Source organism: Cyprinodon tularosa, unplaced genomic scaffold, assembly GCF_016077235.1.
Source record: "Cyprinodon tularosa strain WSP-4 unplaced genomic scaffold, ASM1607723v1 ctg692, whole genome shotgun sequence".
Lineage (NCBI taxonomy): Eukaryota > Metazoa > Chordata > Actinopteri > Cyprinodontiformes > Cyprinodontidae > Cyprinodon > Cyprinodon tularosa.
In genome coordinates, this window is record NW_024039443.1 from 258,983 (window position 1) to 281,525 (window position 22,543).

General features: G+C 41.4%; 1 protein-coding gene across 2 annotated transcripts in view; it reads left to right on the top strand.

Moving 5' to 3' along the window:
- The first annotated feature begins 4,783 nt into the window (after positions 1 to 4,783).
- Positions 4,784 to 22,543, top strand: part of piezo1 (piezo-type mechanosensitive ion channel component 1) — a 97,742-nt gene continuing 79,982 nt past the window's right edge. Inside the window, exon 1 of one of the 2 annotated variants that reach the window (XM_038268088.1) lies at positions 4,784 to 5,251. In XM_038268088.1, the coding sequence (XP_038124016.1) occupies positions 5,188 to 5,251 (64 nt within the window). In that variant the 5' untranslated portion in view covers positions 4,784 to 5,187. The remainder of the gene's footprint in view (positions 5,252 to 22,543) is intronic. The other variant, XM_038268087.1, reaches the window with a different exon arrangement.

Below are 22,543 nucleotides of genomic sequence, written 5' to 3' on the forward strand. Positions count from 1 at the left end.
TTTTGTCACTGGTCTCCCAATCTCCAGAGATATGTCAACTATTTTTACCATCGTCGACCGATTTTCGAAGTCATGTCATCTGATTCCTCTCAGGAAACTTCCCACGGCCTTTCAGACTGCACAGCTCCTAGTAAAACATGTTTTCCGGCTCCATGGAATACCCCAGGAAATTCTCTCCGACCGCGGACCACAGTTTATCTCCCAAGTCTGGAAGGCTTTCTGCGCAGAATTGTAAGTCATCACTTACTTCTGGTTATCATCCACGGTCCAAAGGTCAGACAGAGAGAATGAACCAACAGCTCGAATCGACTCTCCGCTGTCTGACCTCCAACAATCCCACTGACTGGAGTCAATACCTCACATGGATCGAATATGCCCACAACTCCCTCAAGTCTGCTTCCACCGGTCAATCTCCATTTCAGGTTAGTCTCGGGTATCAGCCTCCTCTTTTTCCAGCAGACGAGAGAGAGATTTCGGTTCAATCTGTCAATCACCACATCCGTCGCTGTCAACGAGTCTGGAGGGACACCATCGGCACTCTCAACCGCTCATCTGCGACTTCCAAGCGCTTTGCGGACTCCAAGAGACGCCCTGCCCAGAGTACGTCAATGGTCAGGAGGTATGGCTTACCACTCGGGACATTCCCCTCAAGATTGCCCAGGTTATAAACCGATCTGCCCTGCGCCTGCACCTTCCTTCGAGTCTCCGCATCCATCCAATGTTCCATGTCTCCCAGATAAAACCAGTTGTTACCAGTCCTTTGTGCCCTCCATCCGACTCCCCTCCACCCACTCTGGACGTCGATGGACATCCTGCCTTCACCGTCCGCCGGATCGTGGACTCCCGTCGGCGAGGTCGCGGATGGCAGTACCTCGTCGATTGGGAGGGCTACGGTCCGGAGGATCGCCAATGGGTTCCTGGCTCCTACATCCTCGATCCGTCTCTGATAGAGGATTACGAGCGCTCCCTCCCGTCGACATCCTTGGGACCGCCAAGAGGCGGTCGTTGAGGGGGGGGGTACTGTTGGGATCTGGAGCTGTACCACCTTCCTCCAGCAGAGTGCGCCATGGGTCCTCCTGAGCTGAGCCTCCAACACACCTGTGGCGCATCTCATAATCAGAGGATCCACTGCTATATAACCTGCCTTCAGACCTTGCCTCAACGCCGCAGTGTTGATCTAGTTTGGTTAGCGACCTGAGCCTAGTAAACCTGAGAATCTTTGCTATCTCCAGTTGAGATAAGATTCTAACTCTTCCTTGTTTTTGCCTCACAGGAATCCTGTCTCTCCTTGAAGCTCTGGGTGAGCTTAACCTGCCTAGCCTGCCCTCGTCAGCCAAACCTGAAGACTCTTCTCTGGATTCCCCTGCAGCTCTTGGCTAAGAGCTGGAAACACAAACCAAGGTCTGCCCTCAAAGTCAGAAGTAAGATGCTAAAGCAGTTATTGAACTCTGCTGAACAAACAGTCTCTGGACCCAACAGTTTCCTCTCTCAAAGAGAAACTCGGACTCCTTCAAGGTATTCCTCAGCAAACTCTAAGACTCATAACTCATCAGTCCATGTGCTAACTGAACTGTCATCCCTGCAGACTCCGGTGAACCAGCCCCCAGGCCCGAACCAGTTCCAGTGCAATATTCTTGTGCTTGTGTATCAATAAACCTTGTTAAACTTTTCATCAGCCTCCGTGTGTGTTCTGCATATTGGGTTTACTCTGTAACCAATCATGACACAGATTTTAGATTGGGTCAACTTAGTTTTTACTATGAACACAGATTTTATGCAAACCTAAGCTTCGAACCAATAATCTAACCTGCTCTTTGGACCATTCCTCTTTCGGGCAACCGTTTAGCAGATTCTTTGCACTTCTGACGTGTTTCTTTCCTTTTGGGAGGCTGTAAGACAAAATTGCTTCTTTAACACATTGTCACTGTGAAATCTTCACTTTTTGTTCACTAGAATAATAGGATAACACTTACTGCCCAACAAAACACTGTCAAATCCACTAACCATTTAGTCATCATTTCATCTCCCTTTGGGCTTGGTAGATTATTTTTGATTATTATGGGTGAATACTGGATTCTGATTGGCTGCAGTGTTTCCGTTAAAACCTGTTGCAACAAATCATGTTTTTATTCAACCACTTATGTGTTTTTTGTTTGTTTTGTTTATTTGAATTACAGGCTAATCAAGATTTATGCTGAGTTTAGGAGTATCGTTTAATTTCCCTTTGGGATAGATGAAGTATTTTTGAATTGATAAAAGAAAAAAGCATTCAGGTTATTTTACAGTTAGCGTCAAAGTTTGGTTTTAAATGCTGGATTACTATAAAGTCTAGAAGTTAGGCTATATTTAGTAACACTGTTTAAATAATATAGGCTAATTTTCATATCACCTCCATGATTAGCCCCCATGAAACATCAAATAATCAAATTATTTTACAGAAAATATTCAGTAAATTCCAAATGAGGAGTAACTCATCATAATTCACGCAGAGTTCATAAAGGCGCTCTCTGAAATATTTACTCGACAGAAATTAACAACAGTCTGAGGCCAAACGGACGAAAGTGGCTTTTCCAAAGCAACCGCGCAGAAAACGTAAGTTGTTTTAAAACGACAGTGGCCGCTGGGGCCACTAGAGGGCGCTGATGCGCCGCCCCACGCCCAATGACACTGATTAAGTCATAAAAAATATATAATTTTTTTTAGTACCGGTAATTTAATTTTAAATTAAAATGTAAAGTATTTCAAAATATACCTGTATATATATATATATATATATATATATATATATATATATATATATATATATATATATATATATATATATATATATATATATATATATATATATATATATATATATATATATTAGATGTGTAAGATAAATATTTATTCTTTAGTGATTAGTAAAGCGTAATTTCTTTAGTCCAACTGTTTTTAATCTTCTTTTTTGTTTCTGCATTTTTTTAAAGCTTTTTCCATTCAAAATGTCCATATCTGAATACGTTTCAATCCTAAATGGTTTTCTCTTTTACAAAATGATCCCAATATTGTAGTAAATGCAATATCAATAATTTAAAATACTTTATATTTCATAGCATTTGGTGTCACTAGCTTTTAGATGACGGGGACGTTGTAAAGGTAGCAGGAGTCTGATAGGGCCCCTCCCATGTAGTAAACGTCAGAGTGGTTCAACTTAAATACTTAAAGGGGTCATAGAATGCAAAACCGAGTTTCTATTGTCATAGATGAATAACAAACGTCAGCAGGATGTCAGTAGGTACTGATTCGGACATGTTTGTTCCTCTAGTAGTCAGTGTCCCACAGCAGGTAGGTTAAGGTGTGAGGTTCTGGGCTGGGACGCGAGGGTATCTGAACCTTATTTTATAGTGTTGGTTTTTGGCGTCTCCCTGCTGCATTGTAAACAATGGTGGACAGAGTCACTGAGTAGTGAACCCGCCCCTTAGGTTTTATTGAGTGAATCTAGTACAGTATGTGGAAGGACAGATTGGACTGTCCTTACCCCTCCTCCACATACATTTTTAGTAGGCTGTGGGGTTGTTGATGAATTAAACTTACCTTGTTCACTGCAAAAATGATTTATAAATAAGTAAAAATGTCTGAAAATTAAGGGTGTACCCTGAGCATCTTCTCAGGTGTGACAAAAATCCTATCTTCATTTTGAATCCCTTAACTCTTTAAAACTCCAAATATTAGGTTGCATTGATGTGCCCAAATTTACATTTTATAGAAATAGCTTACAATTTAAGTTGGAATGCCACAAACTCATCATATTAAGGTGAAATTTTAGGACTGAAAATGTTAAGTGCAAGTAAAATATAGAAATCAGAAGTGTCAAGTAACAAAGTACAAATACTTCATTACTGTACTTAAGTACACTTTTTAGGTATCTATACTTTACTCCATTACTTATTTTTCTTCCTACTTCTGACTTCTACTAATTCCTTTTTCACACAAGTATCTGTACTTTCTAATCCTTACATTATTAAAACAAATGTTACTCGTTACTTTTGACTTCGGTTTAATGTTTATGAATATTTATTTCACATCATGTGCTCCATCCAATGCAGATCATTGGCTCCATCCACATCTAGTGAAGCTAAATCATCAGAAGCAAGCAGGTGTTCTTCAAACTGTAAACGTGAATTGTCTGTGCCATGCTGCAATGGAGGATTCAGAAAAAGATGTTGAAATGTCTGAAAGGTCGGACACAGGCGAGAGCGTATCGGGAGACGGAGACCAACAAGACCTCCCTCATCCTTGGCTCTATCTCAAAGAATTTTTAGAAATAGTCGAAAAATTGAGCTTTCAATTCATATAGTGGCATCTGGCTGTTTTTATTTAAAGGTTACTTTATACTTTAAGTTGTTTTAGGAGCACATACTTTTTCACTTTTACTTGAGTAAAGAGGTCAAGTTGATACTTCAACTTTTACCAGAGTGTTTTTAAACTGCAGTATCTATACTTCTACTTAAGTAACTAATGTGTGTACTATTGACACCCCTACTAGAAATAAGTCAGGATGGCTGATTGAGGGTATTGTTTGTTTTTGGCTGAATGGTCAGCTACCGTCGCTGGACACGAGGGGGCGCTATACGCACAGCCGTCGAGCTGTTTGACGTCAGGTGTGATAGACACATTGTGGCATCAGGACAGATGTTTCAGCGCAATGCATTGAGACATTGAGACAGTGAGACAGTTAGACAGCCCCCCCCCCCCCCCCCCCACCACCACCACACACGCCTCAGCGGCCCCAGGCGCTGCTTCCACAGGCTTGGCTAAACAGGGAGGTGACCAGAGAATAGCTCCTCTATGAACGCCCCTCAGACTCGCTGCTCCAGTGAATCACATTTTCCACTTTGAGCAGAGTTCCTTCAGCGCGCGCCTGCCGACACGAGCCGCGCGCTCTAAACTTTCCTTCCTCCTCAGAGGCGCAGAGAGGGCAGCGGATGCGCCGTTGGCACATGGTCTGCGGCTGAAAACGCCCCGAAAACAAAAGCTCCATCCCGGCGCGCGGAGGAGCGAACATTTGGAGACATGTTGGGAGTGTTTCTGTCTGCTGGCTGGACGCGAACGAGGAGCTGCTCTGGTAAACTGATCCGCCTTTAGATGGAGCCCAGAGGACGGGCTGGCTGCTGACTGTCAGCGCACACAGACAGACAGACTGACATGGATCTCCAGGTGATCGTCTGGCTGGTCTACTGCTTCCTGCTGCCGGCCGTCCTCCTAACAGGTAGGCTCTTTCTGAGTGGAACTTTCACTCCACGTCCACGACACAACTTTTTTTCCACCACTGCGCTGCGCTGAAACTCGTGACAGGGAGGATCCGATCCGCTGCAGGAGCTGCAGAGGAGACCATGGCCTCCTCCAGACCTCAGCTCCTTAGGAACCTGAGAGACTCGCACCTTCCTCCGGGTTAAAGTAGCTCAGCGGCGCGCGGGGCCACTTTGGGCTCCTGGGAGCCGCACAAATGAAAGGGAGGGGGTGGAATAGGACTCTCTCTCTCTGTTTCTCTCTGTTTTTCAGAGAGTTTTGAACTTCCAAGGTGCGCTCTGGGTTTTTACCAAACAAGCAGAAACAAACTCCAACTGTTCTGACACATTACAATCTAAAGAACAGGCTGTGATTCTGCCTTCCAGAGGCAGGGCCGGCCAGAGGCACAAGCAAACACATTCAGCTGCTTGGAGTCCGATGCAGGTCTCTGTCACAGAAAACAAAGAGTTGAGTCACTTGAGTTTGGTGAAACTTTGCTGGTTTCACCAAAGCTCTTATATGTGTGTTTATATATGTGGTTATAAATGTGTTTATGTGCTGGAGAAAATGTGCATATGCCACTTTTCAACTGGCATATGCCATTTTTTAAAAGGCACATGCCAGAGACTACTTTGGCTCTAGGTGCTGCTGGAAAACATTTGGTCTGTCTGTGCAAAGAGTAACAGGCAGTAGTGTGAGGTGAGAAGTGGGGATGCTCACCCTCTTTTTTAATGCGCCCAGAAACAATGACATGTCAGACCGCTCTATGATGTTTACCTAAACATTCCTTTATAGTATTTACTTAATGTCATCTACGCTGGAAAAACTATCTAGAAATAAGTAAAAATGTCTTAAATTTAGTGTATATACCCTTAAGTTGAGTAGGTAAATGAGATAACATGCAGTTAAAATAAGACAATAAAATTGTGTTTTCTTATTTGAAGTTTAAACTGCCTTGTTCCATTGGCAAAATGTCTCTTTTACCGCCTCAACAAGTGCACTTATTTTAAGAAAAAATGACTGATCTAGATTTAGATGTGTAATTTCTGCTATCTGATCTCAGGTAGGAAGGATTATGAAATCGTCATGCCTACAGTTACACGATATAATCACTAAAGCCAGTGAGTACTAGCCAATTAGGAGCAAAGTAGGGAAGGTGATGCCTTCACCAGCCTAGGAAAAAAATGGGAAATTTGGCTTAATTGTGCGGATCACGGGGGTTTTAGAAGTGGGTGTACCCACGTATACCCCGCACTACACCACTAGTAACAGTTAAGCTCAGGTCTTTTGATCTCTGGTCTGATATTTTTATGTCTCACTGCAGAGTGTTTGCAGAGGCTCCTGCTACATATGAGCAGATCCGAATCTGTGCAGATTTCTTAATCTTGTCTCTGTGCCTTACAAAGTGAAACAAAATGTTCAACTGGTTCAATCCTGATTATTATTATTCTTTATTATCTTTTATTTATTTATTTATATTTTGCTTTTATTGATATTGGAGCAAATGTCTTTCCATATACTCAGTGACGGTGTAGGTACCAGATCTGCTCGGGGGCCCGTTTTCTTATGACATCCTCATATGCAATCGTTTCTTAAGAATCAGATCTCCTCTGGAGTCTTAACATATTACCTTTAAATGCTATTATTTTAAATTTCATCTGTGATCTAAAGTAGCCGAAGGTAGAAAATGATCATTCTCAGTCTTGAAGGAAAGAACTGCCTTCTAAGACTGACTGAGATCTGCCATTTACCACAGAGACACACTGAGATCTGCCATTTACCACGGTGACACAAACACTCTGCTTATTAAGATCTGAGGATGCGAAGATCTTAAAAATTTAATTTAGATTATAGACAAATAAAACAGTTATACTACTACTAATATTAGAAAATAAAAGGTTGTTGTTGATATAAAGTTAAAACTAGTGTAGCATAATATGGAGTGCAGTGAGTGCTAGCAATTAGAAGCAGAGTAGTGAAGGTGATGCCTTCACTAGCCTGGGAAAAAAATAGGAAATTTGGCTTTAAGATTCTCCTTAATTGTGCGTATCATGGGGGTTTTAGAAGTTGGTATAAGCCATATACCCATACACAGCACTACCCAGCTCTCCCCCTTTATACCATGGTCTAACCATGATATGAAGAAGAGCTTTGGTACTTTGTTCACCATAAACAAAGTACCAACAGATCAGTTTTGTCATCAATCAGGTAAAACTTCATCATCATTTGACACTTTAACGCTACAGATGCTCCCCACTCAGCACACGGATGCTGCATATTTATAATCGTTGTCCAGGCAACCACAGTGTTTTAAATCAAGTGGTAACGTTCATCCAATCATATAGTGTAAGGTCACTGGTGTGTGCAGGGCTCGGGTAGATCTGGTACCTGCAGCGGATCCGACCCTCAGTATTAGAAAAGTCTAAATGGAACATCCATACGCACCAAGAGATGAATGTTAACCTGAAAAATACTTTATTTTATCTCCAATGTAGCTAATAGCTGGGCTCAGTTTTAACATGATGACCTTTTTTGAACCCACTTCCACGACTCCTCATGTAACAACATGAGTCTGTATTGTCTGTATGAGTCTGGCATCAACCACAGATTGTGATGTAAACAGAACCAGATCAGACCGCCGCAATGAGGCGCGTGGTTTAAAACACTGTCAGTGTGACAGAGAGGAAGCGGTTACCAACAGACGGCTCCTACAGCAGCTCAGATCAGTCATTGACTAATATATCCACCCTAAAGAACAGAGGTTTTTAGGTAGCAGAGGTCCGACTGATTGACTCAACTTAAGGTAGAACTTATACCAGGAGGCATAATGCTGATTTTCCAGGAGACATGATGCTGATGTTGAGGATGTTTTGACCTTAAATGAGAGGATTGCTGATCTGATCTGACATAAGGAAGATCTTTGGTCATTCTGAAAAGCCTGAACTCATCATCTGTTTCAGAAGTGAAACACTCCTTCCTTTATTCTCTGAATCAGAAGTTATGAGTCAGTCTCTATTAGGAGCCACTAAGGCACCTTGTTTAGTCAGTCTGTAACTCAACCAATGACAGAAATGTGGGTTTTCTTACTCAGACTCTTTGCTTTATGAAAGTCTAAATGTAGAAAGCTAAAAGTGAATCAATCAAAGCATTGCCTTGATTTTTAATGACTGGATCAGCTGATTCGGATCAGAACCGAGGCTCAACCGTTAGATGACTGGAACAGAAAAGCAGGTTCTGAGTCGGTGCTGTCCATTGAAACAGGTCAAGAGTTCTCCTTCCACATTTCCCAGTAAACCTTTTGAAGCTAACCGCTCAGAGGTTCTGTTATGGCTGAGAAAGAGTTCTGGTCCAGAAACCTGTCACCGCCAGAGCCTGAGTCCACTGAGCCACCACCGCTGGATACTGAGCTGATACTGCTCCATGCTGAACTGGTACCGCTTGGAGGAGAACCGGGACCGCCTGGTACTGAGCTGGTATCGCTTGGAGGAGAACTGGTGCCGCTTGGTACTGAACTGGTACCACTTGGTACTGAACTGGTAACGCTTGGTACCTAAATGGTACCGCTTGGTACTGAGCTGGTACCGCTTAGTACTGAGCTGGTACCGCCTGGTACTGAACTGGTAACGTTTGGCACCTAAATGGTACCGCTTGGTACTGAACTGGTACCGCTTAGTACTGAGCTGGTACCGCTTGGTGCAGAGCTGGTACCGCTTGGTACTGAGCTGGTACTGCTTGGTACTGAACTGGTACTGCTTGGTACCTAAATGGTACCGCCTGGTACTGAGCTGGTACCGCTTGGTGCAGAGCTGGTACCGCTGGGCACTGAGCTGATACTGCTCCATGCTGAGCTGGTACCACTTGGTACTGAGCTGGTATCGCTTGGAGGAGAACTGGTACCGCTTGGTACTGAGCTGGTACCGCCTGGTACTGAACTGGTACCGCTTGGTACTGAGCCCGTACCGCTTGGTATGGAACTGGTACCGCTTTGTACTGAACTGGTACCGCTTGGTACTGATACCGCTTGGTGCAGAGCTGGTACCGCTTGGTACTGAGCTCTAGTCCTCTTTTATAGTTTAGAGACAAATGCCTCGTGTTTTGCCGCTTCTCTTTAGTTATTCATTTTTTTTTGTGCGTGTTCCTTTTGAATTATAGAACCATTTTTTGTGTCTTTAATGGAAACTTCCTGGGAAACAAACCTTCTCATCACAGGCACGGTGTCAGTTTAGACCAAAATGTTGTTCTAAATGTCTTTCACCTTGACAACAGGTGGGTTGTTGATTGAGATAAATCATGTTTTTAGCTCCACCTGCTCCATCACTGGCTGCTTCCACAGAAGCCTTTGTAGCTCCAGAGCCACAGGTTGCAGATCCCTGTCCAAGAAGAAAGTTTTATCTTTTATTTTTTCAAGAAATCTGTTGTTTAATGAAAACTTTTCTGCATATAAATTGATTACAAATGAAGATGTCTTATCTAGAAACAACATTTGCAGCTCTGAATTAGGGGTGGGGGAAAAAAATAAATATTGCCATATATCGTGATTTTTGGCCTATTTCTAGTATCAATTTCGAAAAACAAATTCTGCCTAAAACAGTGAGGGAAGATGGACTGCCTCTGCACCCGCCGCTGGGAGTTAGCTCTATGGAGACTGGACTGACTCAAACCCCAAACAACATGGATTTTGATGAGCTTATATGGCTTTTGCTTATTTATCTATATAACTGGGAACAATATCGCAACAAATAGTGATATTGCAATATCGGGATAATATCGTACTGCGACACGTATCGTATTGCTAATACTCACATTTTCTTAATCCATACAGCTTTTCTTTAGCCTCTACCAGGATTGTCCTGGATGTACCTCTGCTGCTCTCCACAGCATGATGCTGCCACCACCATGTGTCAGCCTTAAAGGAAAAGTTTGTTCAGATTCAGAATACAAACTTCTTAAAGTACTTTAAATATGAAATTATTATATAGTGTTTAATAAATTATATGTGTTTTTTTATTAAGAGTAATTTTCATTTGAATGTGCTTAACTGGAGGCATCCATGTTTGTCAAAGAACACTACTGCCACCTACTGGTTTGTGACGTCACGGTGCGGTATCGGTTGTTGATCAAGTCCCAGTGCTGTATCTGGTGTTTGTCACAACGCGCTATTATCCAAGTCATCTTGAAAACATTCTTCTTCCAAATGTTGGCTACATATTACGGGTTTTTTCTCTGGCCAGAAGTTCGATGGCAAATCCTCCCTCTTCAAGTTGGCAATCCAACTACAAATCTGTCCGTGGAGGATCAGGAATCAGAAAGGGGAAATAACAAAAATTTTTTTCACTTTTCCCCGATGTGTTCCAACATCCAGCTGCCATGCACGTGGGCATTGTCAGTTTCACTATAGCTCTGGTGAATTTCAATGGTGAAGTCCTCTGGAAATCTTCAATAATTGTTGTTGGTTGCAGATGTGTCTAGTAGTTCCCATTGATTCTGCCTGTAAAGCGGGGAGAATGGCGCTAGGCTTACCGCACCGTGACGTCACTGCTGGAAGATGGCAGGAGGGAGGGGTTACTATATTGCAAAAATTGGGGGTTGCAAAAATGGCCGCTCCCAGACTCAGTGATCGCGATGAAATGTATTATTATTTTTTTTACAGATTAACGCTAAGTTAATTAAATCACTGCAAACATATTAGTTTTAGAAATAATGATCCATTATTTATTTATTCATTGCTGACCGAACTTTTCCTTTAATGTTCCCAGACTGTCATCAGCCAGAAATCTGACATTTTGCCATTAAAAGGTGTTTCAGTTAAAACCTGCTGTGGGCTCTCTGTTCAACCAGAAACGCCCCGATGGTTGGTCGCCTTCCCCCAGTGGTGCTTCTAGACCAAATGTTCCAGGGGCCCAAAGGGAGGGGGGGCAGTGTGATTTCATACACAGAAAAGCATGAAGCAAAAAAATGGCAAGGGATTCAAAATACATTAAAAGAAATGCATTAAGTGAAATTTCCATTCAGTTAGGTTTAATTAAAATTGTATGTCTTCCAACTGAAAATATTTATTTTTGGCTTGAAAATGTTTTGTTGGATTATTGTTAAAATAAAAATTAAAATCCCTTAGCATAGCAGAAAAGCAACTCAAAAAAATGTAGCTAAATAAATATCATAAAGATCAAATAAAGCTAGTATTTGTAATATTAGGTCAACAAACTTTCAGAATTAAGGAATTTTGCATATTTTTAACAGTTAAAATTACAGTTTTCTATAAAATTAAAAACTGATCAATACAGAGTATTTTTTTATTTGTTGAAAAAAAAACTTTAGCAGGTAAAAACTGGGATCCTATCACAATACGACTGAAGCTTTCACCTTATTGTCTTTAAATAATTAGTAAAACAGAATTTTTTTAAAGAAAAAACATGAAATAGATCCAAAGGACCCATCAGAAACCATGTCTGCTCCACTGTAGATCATCATTCGAACTTCTTTTAGCATTATGTCTTCAGTACAGGGGCCAGGATATGACCTATAGGGGCCCTGACCCCGGTTGGCCCCCCATCTAGAACCGCCCATGTCTTCCCCCGTTATTCCTGGAAGGGTGCTAACATTAACACACCCTGCTAACTTTAGAGCAACTTGCTAACACCAGGGCTGTGTCCGACCATCCGCCCTAACCCCTAAATCCCTCCATCACTATATAGAGCGGGGACTAAGGGCCCGTCCACACGACGTCAAAACGAACACGAAACGCTAATATTTTCCAGAACGTTTGTCGTAAAGACGGAGACGTAAAATAAATGTGATCGTCCACACGAATGCATGAAAATGCTGCAAAATGTATGCCAGGCCTGTAAGTGGCGCTGTGGTGCCAAAGCAAAAATAGGCGACGAAATGTTGGGCATGCGCACTAATATTTATACATGGTTGCCCTGCGGGTCCATTTTCGTGGTTCTGTCAAATTCAGGTGCTGAACTATGTGGTCGATATAGCTCTGTTCTTCCTGGAGATATTCCAGAAGAAGAAGATTCTGTTGTAAGCCCGACAGCAGGGTGAGTAGCATTAGCAGCAACCATTCAACACAGTACGGCGCCATTGTTGTTGTGATACTGTGTCGGGCATGCGTGTTTAGAGGCGACGCTATGACGCATGCGTGTAAAAAAAAAAATGCGGTTAGAGCTTAAAGATGGAAACGTGAAAACGGCGTTTCAAAATCTTCCCACTCTGAAGGCTGAATAAAAAAAAGATCGTTTACAGACCCCCGAAACGCCGGCTTCGTGTGGATGAGAGGCTGGTTTGGTGAAAAATCTGTGCGTTTAGGCCAGGGTTTGACTTCGTGTGGACGGGGCCTAAATAGTGAACTTTATAGTGAACTCGGTTAACAGACAGATGATCACTACTTTAAGCCCCATGTTGGTCACCTAACTCCGCCTCCCTGCACGTTGCATGCCCCATCTTTGTTATTTGTTGCTGCTCACACTACCCAACAACAGGCCGCTGTCACAACAAATCCCAAAATGCTTTGCTAGAGGGCTCCCACAAAGCATGTTTGTCCACCCAAAGGTTTGTTGTTGGGCTACTGCTCTGACTTAGTGCTGATCCAGCAGATCTTCAGGTCGTGTTGCGACATCTGAGACGTGTCTCTGTTCTGCTTGGTCCAGGCCTGGGGGGGAGACACGCCCCCAGACAGAGCAGCAGCAGCAGCAGCAGCATGCCTCCATCTACTTGATGTTCCTCCAGCTGTTTGGCTGAAGATGTTTCTCTGTGTGGAAACAGGCTGCCGCGTTACTAACACCCCTTCCCTTGACTGTTCTAACCATAAACAGAAGACGGCAGACCTCCCCGCTCATTTAGACTCCCTCTGAACCTTTCATGTGGTTTCAGAGGATTGGCACACCCAGGCCCAGCATGGCAATGCTTGTGGAAAATGTTGAAGCCTTTCTCTTTGCTTCCTGTGAATGCGTTTTTTTATCAGTGCCAACATGTTTTCTCAGTTGTTCATGGAATAAAATCCTCTCAGGAATTGAAATATTCCATAAAGCTGTGGAAGTGAGAGATCTCTTACTCCCCTCTGCTGTGATTGGTTGGCTCGTTTCTCTCACCTTGTTGTGTTGAAATGTTGGAGTTACAGTAGTTAGTATGCAGACAGGTGACTAAGGCCGTCTGATCCAGGGCAGAGCAGACAAACAGCCCAACTGTTCATGGACACACTAGCAGCCTGAGGGAGGTAGGAAGGGAGGGAGGGAGGGAGACGGTCCTGTTTGACTGCATGCTGCATACTGGCAGGCTGTTTTCCTGACCTGCTCATATTGTTCTACTGAGTCAGAGGAAGCAAAGGTTCCAAGATGTCGTCATCCTTACCATCGTTTTTCTGTCACTGGGGACGACATTGTTTGCATTTCCTGGGGAAAAAAAGTTCACATGTTCTCTGCCATAAGGTCATGTTTACATGGACGATGTGGACCTAAACGTTTGATACAATATTTACTGTGTATTACCAAAAAAAATAAATAAATATGGTCGTCTTTCATATTCAAAAACTGTGTAACAATGCTATAGAGAAATGGAATTTGGTTAAATTTGGTTCTGACAGCTTAAAGAAAGGTCACTAGATTCCTGAATTCAAATCTGGGGACATTTCCAGCTCATAGATAGAAAAAAGTACAAATTAGGAAATGGGGACGGTAGCGGTTTCATTTATTTCACAAGTGTATTTATATTTAAACAACAAAAATCCAGTGTAAAAGCCAGGAATGTGTCTCCTAACACTGGTAGTATTTTCTTAAGATTAAAAAAATGATTAAATCGATGTTTTTATAAAGAATTTGAACTGTGTCTCTGGTTGGAGGGTGAGTGAAGGGGTCAAGAGTAGTTAGTAGGGCTTTCTGATTTTTAGGGCCTTAAGAGCTCTGCCTCTCCATAAGGGGAGAGAGACATGAGGAAAAGAAAAACCCAAAAAGTAAATACAAGCATCTGGTCCATTCACTCTTCTCTGTCTTCTTCTTCTCTCTCTACATTCTTTTCTTTTCAGCCCTCTTCTGACTTCTATCTGCTTTCTGTTTTACTCTTCTATAAATATTTTTCTTCCTTCTCTTCAACTGATCTTCCCATTACTTTTCCAGTTTTCTCTCTTATTCAGTCTTCTTTCTATCTGTCTTCCTATTTTCTTTCCCTCTCCTCTTTTATCAGCATTACACTATTCTAAAACAGAGACATTAATCAAAATCACTTCCCAAAACATTCAAATGTAAAAACAGGAAAACGTAATATGATTATCTCATCTGATTAAATACTTTGTTTGTTCTGTCTTAATGAGAGCAGTGGGCTTTATGCTGCCCTGCAAGGCTTTAAACCTGGTTTGAATGGAGACTAAGCCATTCTAAAGCACATATCAAGGAGCTCATTTTGAGCCTGGATCCATATTTATTTTTGATTCTGTTCATGGTGGAGAATCCTGCTTCACAGCAGCAGGTTAAACAAGCGGTGCACTCTTTTAATCATCTTAATGTTAACGGCAGTACAAAATACTTACTTTATAACAGTCTACACACAACATTTCCCGCCTCGTTCTTAAAGCAGCCAAATCGGGGACATTTCCAGGGACAGGCGGTCCAAAAGGAGACTATCCCCTGAATCAGGGACGTCTGGTCACCCTGGCTTAAAGCTTTCCAAGATCTGGAAATGGGTCACAGAATTCTGATTCATTGTAAACTGCTGGGATATTTTACATAGGAATAAAAATGTAAGAAATCTAAAAGCCGCCTTGGTGCATGTTCATGTTACTCAGAATCTCTAAGTTACTGATGGAGCGTGATCCTGACCTCCAACATGGCCGCCATGCCTAAGTTACGGATGGAACAGGATCCTGACCTCCAACATGGCCGCCATGCCTAAGTTACAGATGGAACAGGATCCTGACCTCCAACATGGCTGCCATGCCTAAGTTACAGATGGAACAGGATCCTGACCTCCAACATGGCTGCCATGCCTAAGTTACAGATGAAACAGGATCCTGACCTCCAACATGGCCGCCATGCCTAAGTTACAGATGGAACAGGATCCTGACCTCCAACATGGCTGCCATGCCTAAGTTACAGATGAAACAGGATCCTGACCTCCAACATGGCCGCCATGCCTAAGTTACAGATGGAACAGGATCCTGACCTCCAACATGGCCGCCATGCCTAAGTTACAGATGGAACAGGATCCTGACCTCCAACATGGCTGCCATGCCTAAGTTACAGATGGAACAGGATCCTGACCTCGAACATGGCTGCCGTGCCTAAGTTACAGATGGAACAGGATCCTGACCTCCAACATGGCTGCCGTGCCTAAGTTACAGATGGAACAGGATCCTGACCTCCAACATGGCTGCCGTGCCTAAGTTACAGATGGAACAGGATCCTGACCTCCAACATGGCTGCCGTGCCTAAGTTACAGATGGAACAGGATCCTGACCTCCAACATGGCTGCCATGCCTAAGTTACAGATGGAACAGGATCCTGACCTCCAACATGGCTGCCATGCCTGATTAGTTAATAGCAGTCAGTGAAGCCCTCTTGTCGCTGCATAGACCCACTGTTAGCTAAAGTGTTGCTAGTTTTATTTCTAGCCAGTGGTTAGCTTGGTCACATACTACAAATAACTTGTTCCCACATGGTTTTCAGAGGCGGGATCAGACTGAAGCAGGAGCAGCTCAGCATCGATCCACAGGGGCTCAGATGAGGCCCCCCATTAACCTCCCTGGTAAAAGAACAAGGCCTCTGCACACTGGAGCTTAGCTGTCTTTTTAAGTTTTTAACAAGAGGCGCTTTGCTCACTTGGCAGAACTGTCTGGCAGTGCAATTTCTATCTTCTACAGATAAGAAAGGATAATTGGAAACATCATTATGAGGCCAAAGAAATGCTGCCAATTCATCTAAAGTTGGTGGTTTCTGGGTTTTACTCTCAGAGCTGCTCTCAGAGCTAATGTCTCCTTATTTGGATTTTATGACTGATCAGTGGTTTAAAATTCCTGGAGCTTTATAGTTTAAATGTTTGGTGTCCAGTGTGCTGCAGATGATTGTTCTTCTGGATTTCTCTTTGAAGGAGTGTTAAAGAACAGAGACAAAACTCAACTGAGGCTGAAACAATTAATCAGATTAATCAGATTAATTGATCATTAAAATAATCCTCAACTAATTTAGTAATTAATTCATTGTTAACTGGAGTACAGAGACTGTAAAACATGCCTTTAGCTCACAGGGCGACCCACTTAGAGCAGTAATAATACCAAGATTGTAAACAAATATTTAACCTGATCCTCTGACAGGGAGTTGGCTCAGAGCTCGTCTGCCTGGCTGTGTGTTTCCTGGACGGAGCCGCCTTTTACAGCTGCTTCTTGTATCTCTGCTTCTGTCTCCTTGAACCCCAGTCGGCCTCAGCAGATGGCCGCTCACACTGAGCCTGGTTCTGCTGGAGGTTTCTTCCTGTTAAAACAGAGTTCTTCCTCTCCACTGTCGCTACAAGCATGCTTAGTGTGAGGGATTGCCTTCGAGTCAATGATTCGATGCAATCAACTGGTTTTCCTTAGAAAACTTTGAATCAATTTGACTGGATGATCGGGTTAAACTGAGATGACAGGCGCTATAGAAATAAACTGAATTGAACTCCAGTTTTAGTTTCACCTGGTTTAATTTTGTAACAAATCCTCTTCAAGAACCCTTTGTCTTTCCGATAATTATTTGATTAATCAAAAAAAAAAAAAAAAAACAGATTAATAGATTTGCATAATAGAAAATATATATTTTTTCTATCCAGTGGAACTGTCTCTTCTTTGGTAAGTTATAGAAAGGAGTCTTTTTTTAAATGCTAATGTCCCAATCTGAGATGAGAAAACAGGCTTTTATTAAAACAAAGCTGATGGTGATAATGGAATAAAGGAATGGATCAGAGGATTCTCTTTTTTTACTAATGTCATAAGCAGCATTTTATTCTCCACTGTTTGCAGTTTTCCGTTTGACTCTTGGAGGCTCAAAGTTCAGACTAAAACATCCACAGATAGATGGAAGCAGAAAACACAGCGAACAGATTTCCAACATTTCTAGTGCCTCGTCGCATCATCCAAAGGAACAGTAGTTACTTCCTAAGAGTTAAGAGAATTTATGAGCCAAAGATATTTGCTGATTTTTATATCAGCAAATATGAGGAAATCCATGCCAGCTGGAAGTCATGCAGATTATGGAGTAAAATTTTGTTCCATTATTGTTGAAAGGAAAGAATAACTTTTTATAAATATAAAATAAAATGAATGGAAATCCTTTTAACCAAACATTTTTCAGAATACCTGCTGTTTTCCTGCTTTTTTTTTTTTTAATTTTTGTTCATCTATTTTTATTTTATTATTTCAAACTTTATCTTATTTTTTTTCTTACAGATATGATATTTGCAAATTTTATCTTCTGAAATTTCAGTTTTTTACTCCAAGCTGAATACAAATAACCTGACTCCGCCAGATGGATTTGCTCCGCATATCCATCTGGAAACCTTCCGTAGAAGTAAATAATACTGGTTAGCTGATTGGCCTATGTTGGTGATAGACGGGCCAAATAAACCAATCAGATCAACGAAGCATATGACGTAACAGAGCGACGACGAAGAGGAGCCAATTGATAGATCAAACTCTTGCCGAAACCAGTCGGGAGAAGAGCAAAAACATCTTTTCCTCTGAGAAAAGCCTCCAGAGCAGTGTTTTGCTCTTCTTTCAGTGAAGAAATACTCTGTAATTCCGATAAAACTTGCTCGATAGCCACGCTAACGCTAGTTTCATCGGCTGAAGCCGCCATGTTCTTTAGACTGAACTGTCGCGCTTCTCGTTGCGTCACACCTCAACCCGCCTCAAAGCCAGCACTGATTGGACGTTCGTTTGGTGAACGGCTCCAAATTTTCTTCAACGGAGAGTCTCCAGACTGATTTGCGAGTAAAATCTTGAAAACTCGCGAGATCAGGATGGTCTCACGAGGCTAGAATACAAATGCTCAGTCTTAACCAATAAAACGTTGCTAACTTGCATGCAGACCAATAGAAATGCCTCTTCACTGCTCACACCTGAGAAAAAGCCTCTCTCAGAAGAGGAGAGAATGTGATATAGAAAATGCAACTTTGTCATAAAATTATTCTGGAAAAAAATTTAAGAAATGATATTTCAAATTCTAAAATAAAAAAAATAAAAAAAATAAGATATGAAAAAAAAATTTTTTATTGATAAAATCTGAGAGAAAAAAAGCAGAATTACTCTAAACACTTCTTTGATTTAGAAATTTTCAAAGTTTTGTTATTTTCTTTTATTTAATTTGCAAACATTTTTTTTCCTTGTTTCAATTTACACAAAGGCTTCTATGCTGGCATCCCAAAACAGACCAACTTTCACTCTATAGCGTAGAAATGCTTATGTTAAAATGACAGATTCATCAAGCATGAACCAACTTGAAGCCCACAAGTGAAAGGCGTCTCTCTGCATTCTGTTGCGTTGTCTTTTCCACGCCTGTTGGTGAACCTGTAAATAGTTGCAGTGTTTGAACCCCAGCATGGTCTGAACCAGGAGCCTCTTGTTTCTGTAGCCGCTTCCCCAATGAAAATACAGATTTTTTAAAACTGGGTCGCTCCACTAACAATTGGCTTTTGGCTTTTTTCCCATTTGACTGAAACGCTGAGTCTAACCCCCTACTGGAAAGCTGTGTGGCCTCTGACACCCCAACACCCCCCACCCCTGCCGCTGTGTGTCTGGTGACGTCATGGCGCTTTGTTAGCGCTGAAGATGTCATTAGTGGGACAGAATTCAGGGAAGAAAACAATGGAGAGCAACATGTCAGGAAGCCAGGGCGCTGTCAGTGTGCTTTATTGTTTCTCTCTATCTGTCTAAATCCCTTTTTACCAATGCTGCGAAAAATAACTTATCTTATAACCATAAAATAAGTAGTTTTTGTCTTGAATCGATGAGGTAAGAGACACTTTGCCAATGAAACAAGACAATTTACGTTTAAAATAAGAAATAAGCAATTGCATTGTCTTATTTTAAGTGCATATTATAAAATCTAAAAAAAATCTCATTCCATTGGCAAATCATCTTATTTACCTATTCAAATTAAGGGTCAATAAACTTAATTTAACAAATGTTTACTTATTTATATATATAGCTCCTCCATGTTTACCAAATGTAAACAGAGTTGTTTCTGCTTGTCAGATCGGAAGCGACTGGCGCGTTGTGTTGACGTCCATACGTTGCGTTCAATGGTATCACGTAATTTAGAGGGTCGACCCGGCTCTGGTGTTTCCACAGCATGCCGATGAGATCTGAGGTGATTTTAACGCGGGTCGCTTCTCGAGTCGTTTGACCTGGGTAGACACGTGTCATTGAGCTGTTCCCACTGCCACTCATTGTTTCCAGGTTTAAACCAGTTTATCAGCCAGTGGGAAAGAGGTAGAATTGTCCAGGTGGTTCACATTTTTTGTCTTTTTGTTCTCTCCAACACTAGCTCTCAGAGGGAACCCAGGAGTATTCACACTCCTGTGTAAAACCGACCCTACCCTTCATTGGGCTTTTGTATATCAAACATGCATTGCTTTGGTGTGGAGTGCATCAGAGAATATCTTCATCTAATGAATTGATTAATACCTTGTGGATTTAAATAGTGATAATTTCAGTGTGTTTTTGTTTGCAGGTTTCAGAAAAGTGTTTAGTCGTGAGAAAAGTGTGAATGTGAGCTCTGACCGTGCTCTGGTCCCAGAATCCCCTCAATTTCTGCCGGAAGAGAGAAATAATTGCTGTGGCACGTTTCAAACTGGTTTTTGCTTTTGCTAAAGTACAACTTGGTTACTGTTAGCCTCTGTGGACAGCTGGCGTGTTCAAAGAGAAGTCCTGACTCAGTGAGAAATCTCCAGCTTGTGTGAGATCCTGAATGGTCTGGTTGAGAGGAGGGAGCAGAGCCAGGGAGCATGAAGCCGGGATCGGGTCATCAGAGGCACAAACTGGTTGAATGGTTGAACACTGGAAAAAATATCTAAATCTATATGTCATTTTTTCTTAAAATAAGTGCATTTGATCTTGGATTAAGGAGGTAAAAGAGACATTTGCCAATAGAACAAGACAATTACCATTTAAAATAAGAAAAATACAATTGCATTGTCTTGTTTTAAGTGCATATTATCTAATTATCTTACTTTAACCCTGTAATGCCACATGTATCATATTTGATACATACGGTTTCTGAAATGTTTTGCGTCTGACACCTTTTGCATAATTTAATGGTAAAAACTTTGCTCAAAATCCTATTGTACACAATCAGATATACCTGATAACAGCCAGTAGAAGACTACACAAAAAATAATCTTGACTTATCGCATAGTAATAAATTATTAATATCAAAAATGTATTTCTGTTTTTTCTTTTTACATATTTTGTTAAAAGGCCAAATAAGGACTTCAAACCAAAAAAAAGTAATTTTCTGTTTTGTTTTATTCTTGGATCGGGCTTTAAAGGGTTAAGTAAAGGAATGCATCCTAGATTCCATCATGGTGAAAAGAAAAAACATCCTCTGTTGGGTTCTGGGATGTAAAGTAAACTAGAAAAACGATCTAGAAATCAGTAAAAATGTCTTAAATTAATTGTATTTTCCTTAATTTGAGTAGGTAAATGAGACAGTTTGCCAATAGGATGAGTATTTTCACTCTTAGAATAAGATAATTAGATAATATGCACTTGAAACAAGACAATGCAATTGTATTTTTCTTATTTTAAATGTTAATTGTCTTGTTCCATTTGCAAAATGTCTCACTTTCCTCCTTAATTTAAGAAAAAGTGCACTTATATTAGGATATTATGCAGATTTACATTTTTTGCAGTGTACCTGTATTTTACCAGGACACTTTTCTGGTTAAATAAAAAGCATTTAAATGTAGGAGTGAACAAACCCAGAAACCCATCCGTCCACAGTGCTGTTATCCAATAAAGCCGATGAAGTCAGAGAGGAAGTGTGCTCAGCAAACCCTCTGCAGTGTGGGAACCATAGAGAATGAAGTGGGCGTGTTTTCAGTTTACTGTCACTTTGAAATCTCCCTCTACATTCTTTCATTTTCTAGAGGCACTCAGCTGGTGACTAACGAGCGTTTATTGCATGGAAGTGTGAAACTGGCTGCTGATGTACTGAAATAGTTCTTTGGATCTTTAGAGAGATTTTCTATGCATCCCCTGAACAGCTCCCTAAGGCTGCTTTAAGAGGACGTAGTTTATTAGAATGCACTCCAGGATTTGTGCAGAATGCTAACAGAAAGCAAAAGTAGTTTATTATTTACTTACATTCCTATTCTCCATCCCCCACAGAGATCCTGTCTGCTTGTTCTGCTCAAACCTTCTTTCTCATAACCCGCCATCAGCAGCCCCACACGCTCTCTGCTCTTAAATCCAAGGTTAAACGTAAAATGTTGCACGCTGTTGCCAAAATGTTTGCAGGATGGCTCAGCTGGAGAACTGGCAGCTCGGCCTGCAGCCTCTCCTCGTCAGTCTACGCATGGCCGTTAATGATGTGTGAAGAATACAGTTCTTCTGTCTAATGCTACAGTCATTTGCTGCATGGTTGCCGTTTACAGTTAGATTTACGCCCTTCTTTAAATAAAAAGGCACGAGGCGTGCGGCTGCTCTGTGTGAGGTCTTCAAAGAGCCACTTGTTAGCTTCTTCCATTAACATTAAACTTTAATTGCTCTGTAGGTTTGCACAGCATATTAAAAATGTTACAGTATGAAGTTATCATTTTATCATTTACTCGTTATTTTCCCCAAACACTGTTTATCTTTGAGCAGAGCGATGGTTCAGCTGAGCTAAAGAAACAGTGTGCTGAGGTTCCTGTTGGTCCATGAGGTCCAAGCAGCTCCTGTCCACAGATATAAAGCAGAACTAACAGTTATTATGAAGTAAAATGCTCCTAATATCCCAGTTTCCCTTTATTCTATGTTGGCATCTGCAAAGCCTCCAAGTAAATCCTTTGTTGTTGCTAGAGTCCTGTGTTGAAGATGAGAGTTAAATAAATCCTGCTGTTTAAAAGCACTTTAGAAATTGGAGGATCAACTTCAGCTTTTTACTCCAGTAAAAGTGTAAAAGTACCATTTTTAAAACTCCTGAAAGTATAAAAGTAAAAGTAATGCAGGATAAAATGTTAAGGACAGAAGCTTTACTGCTCTACCCTATTAAAAGAAAATGTTTCTACCATTCTGGGGGATAACTTCCTTTAATTTCATTTTCTTTGTTTT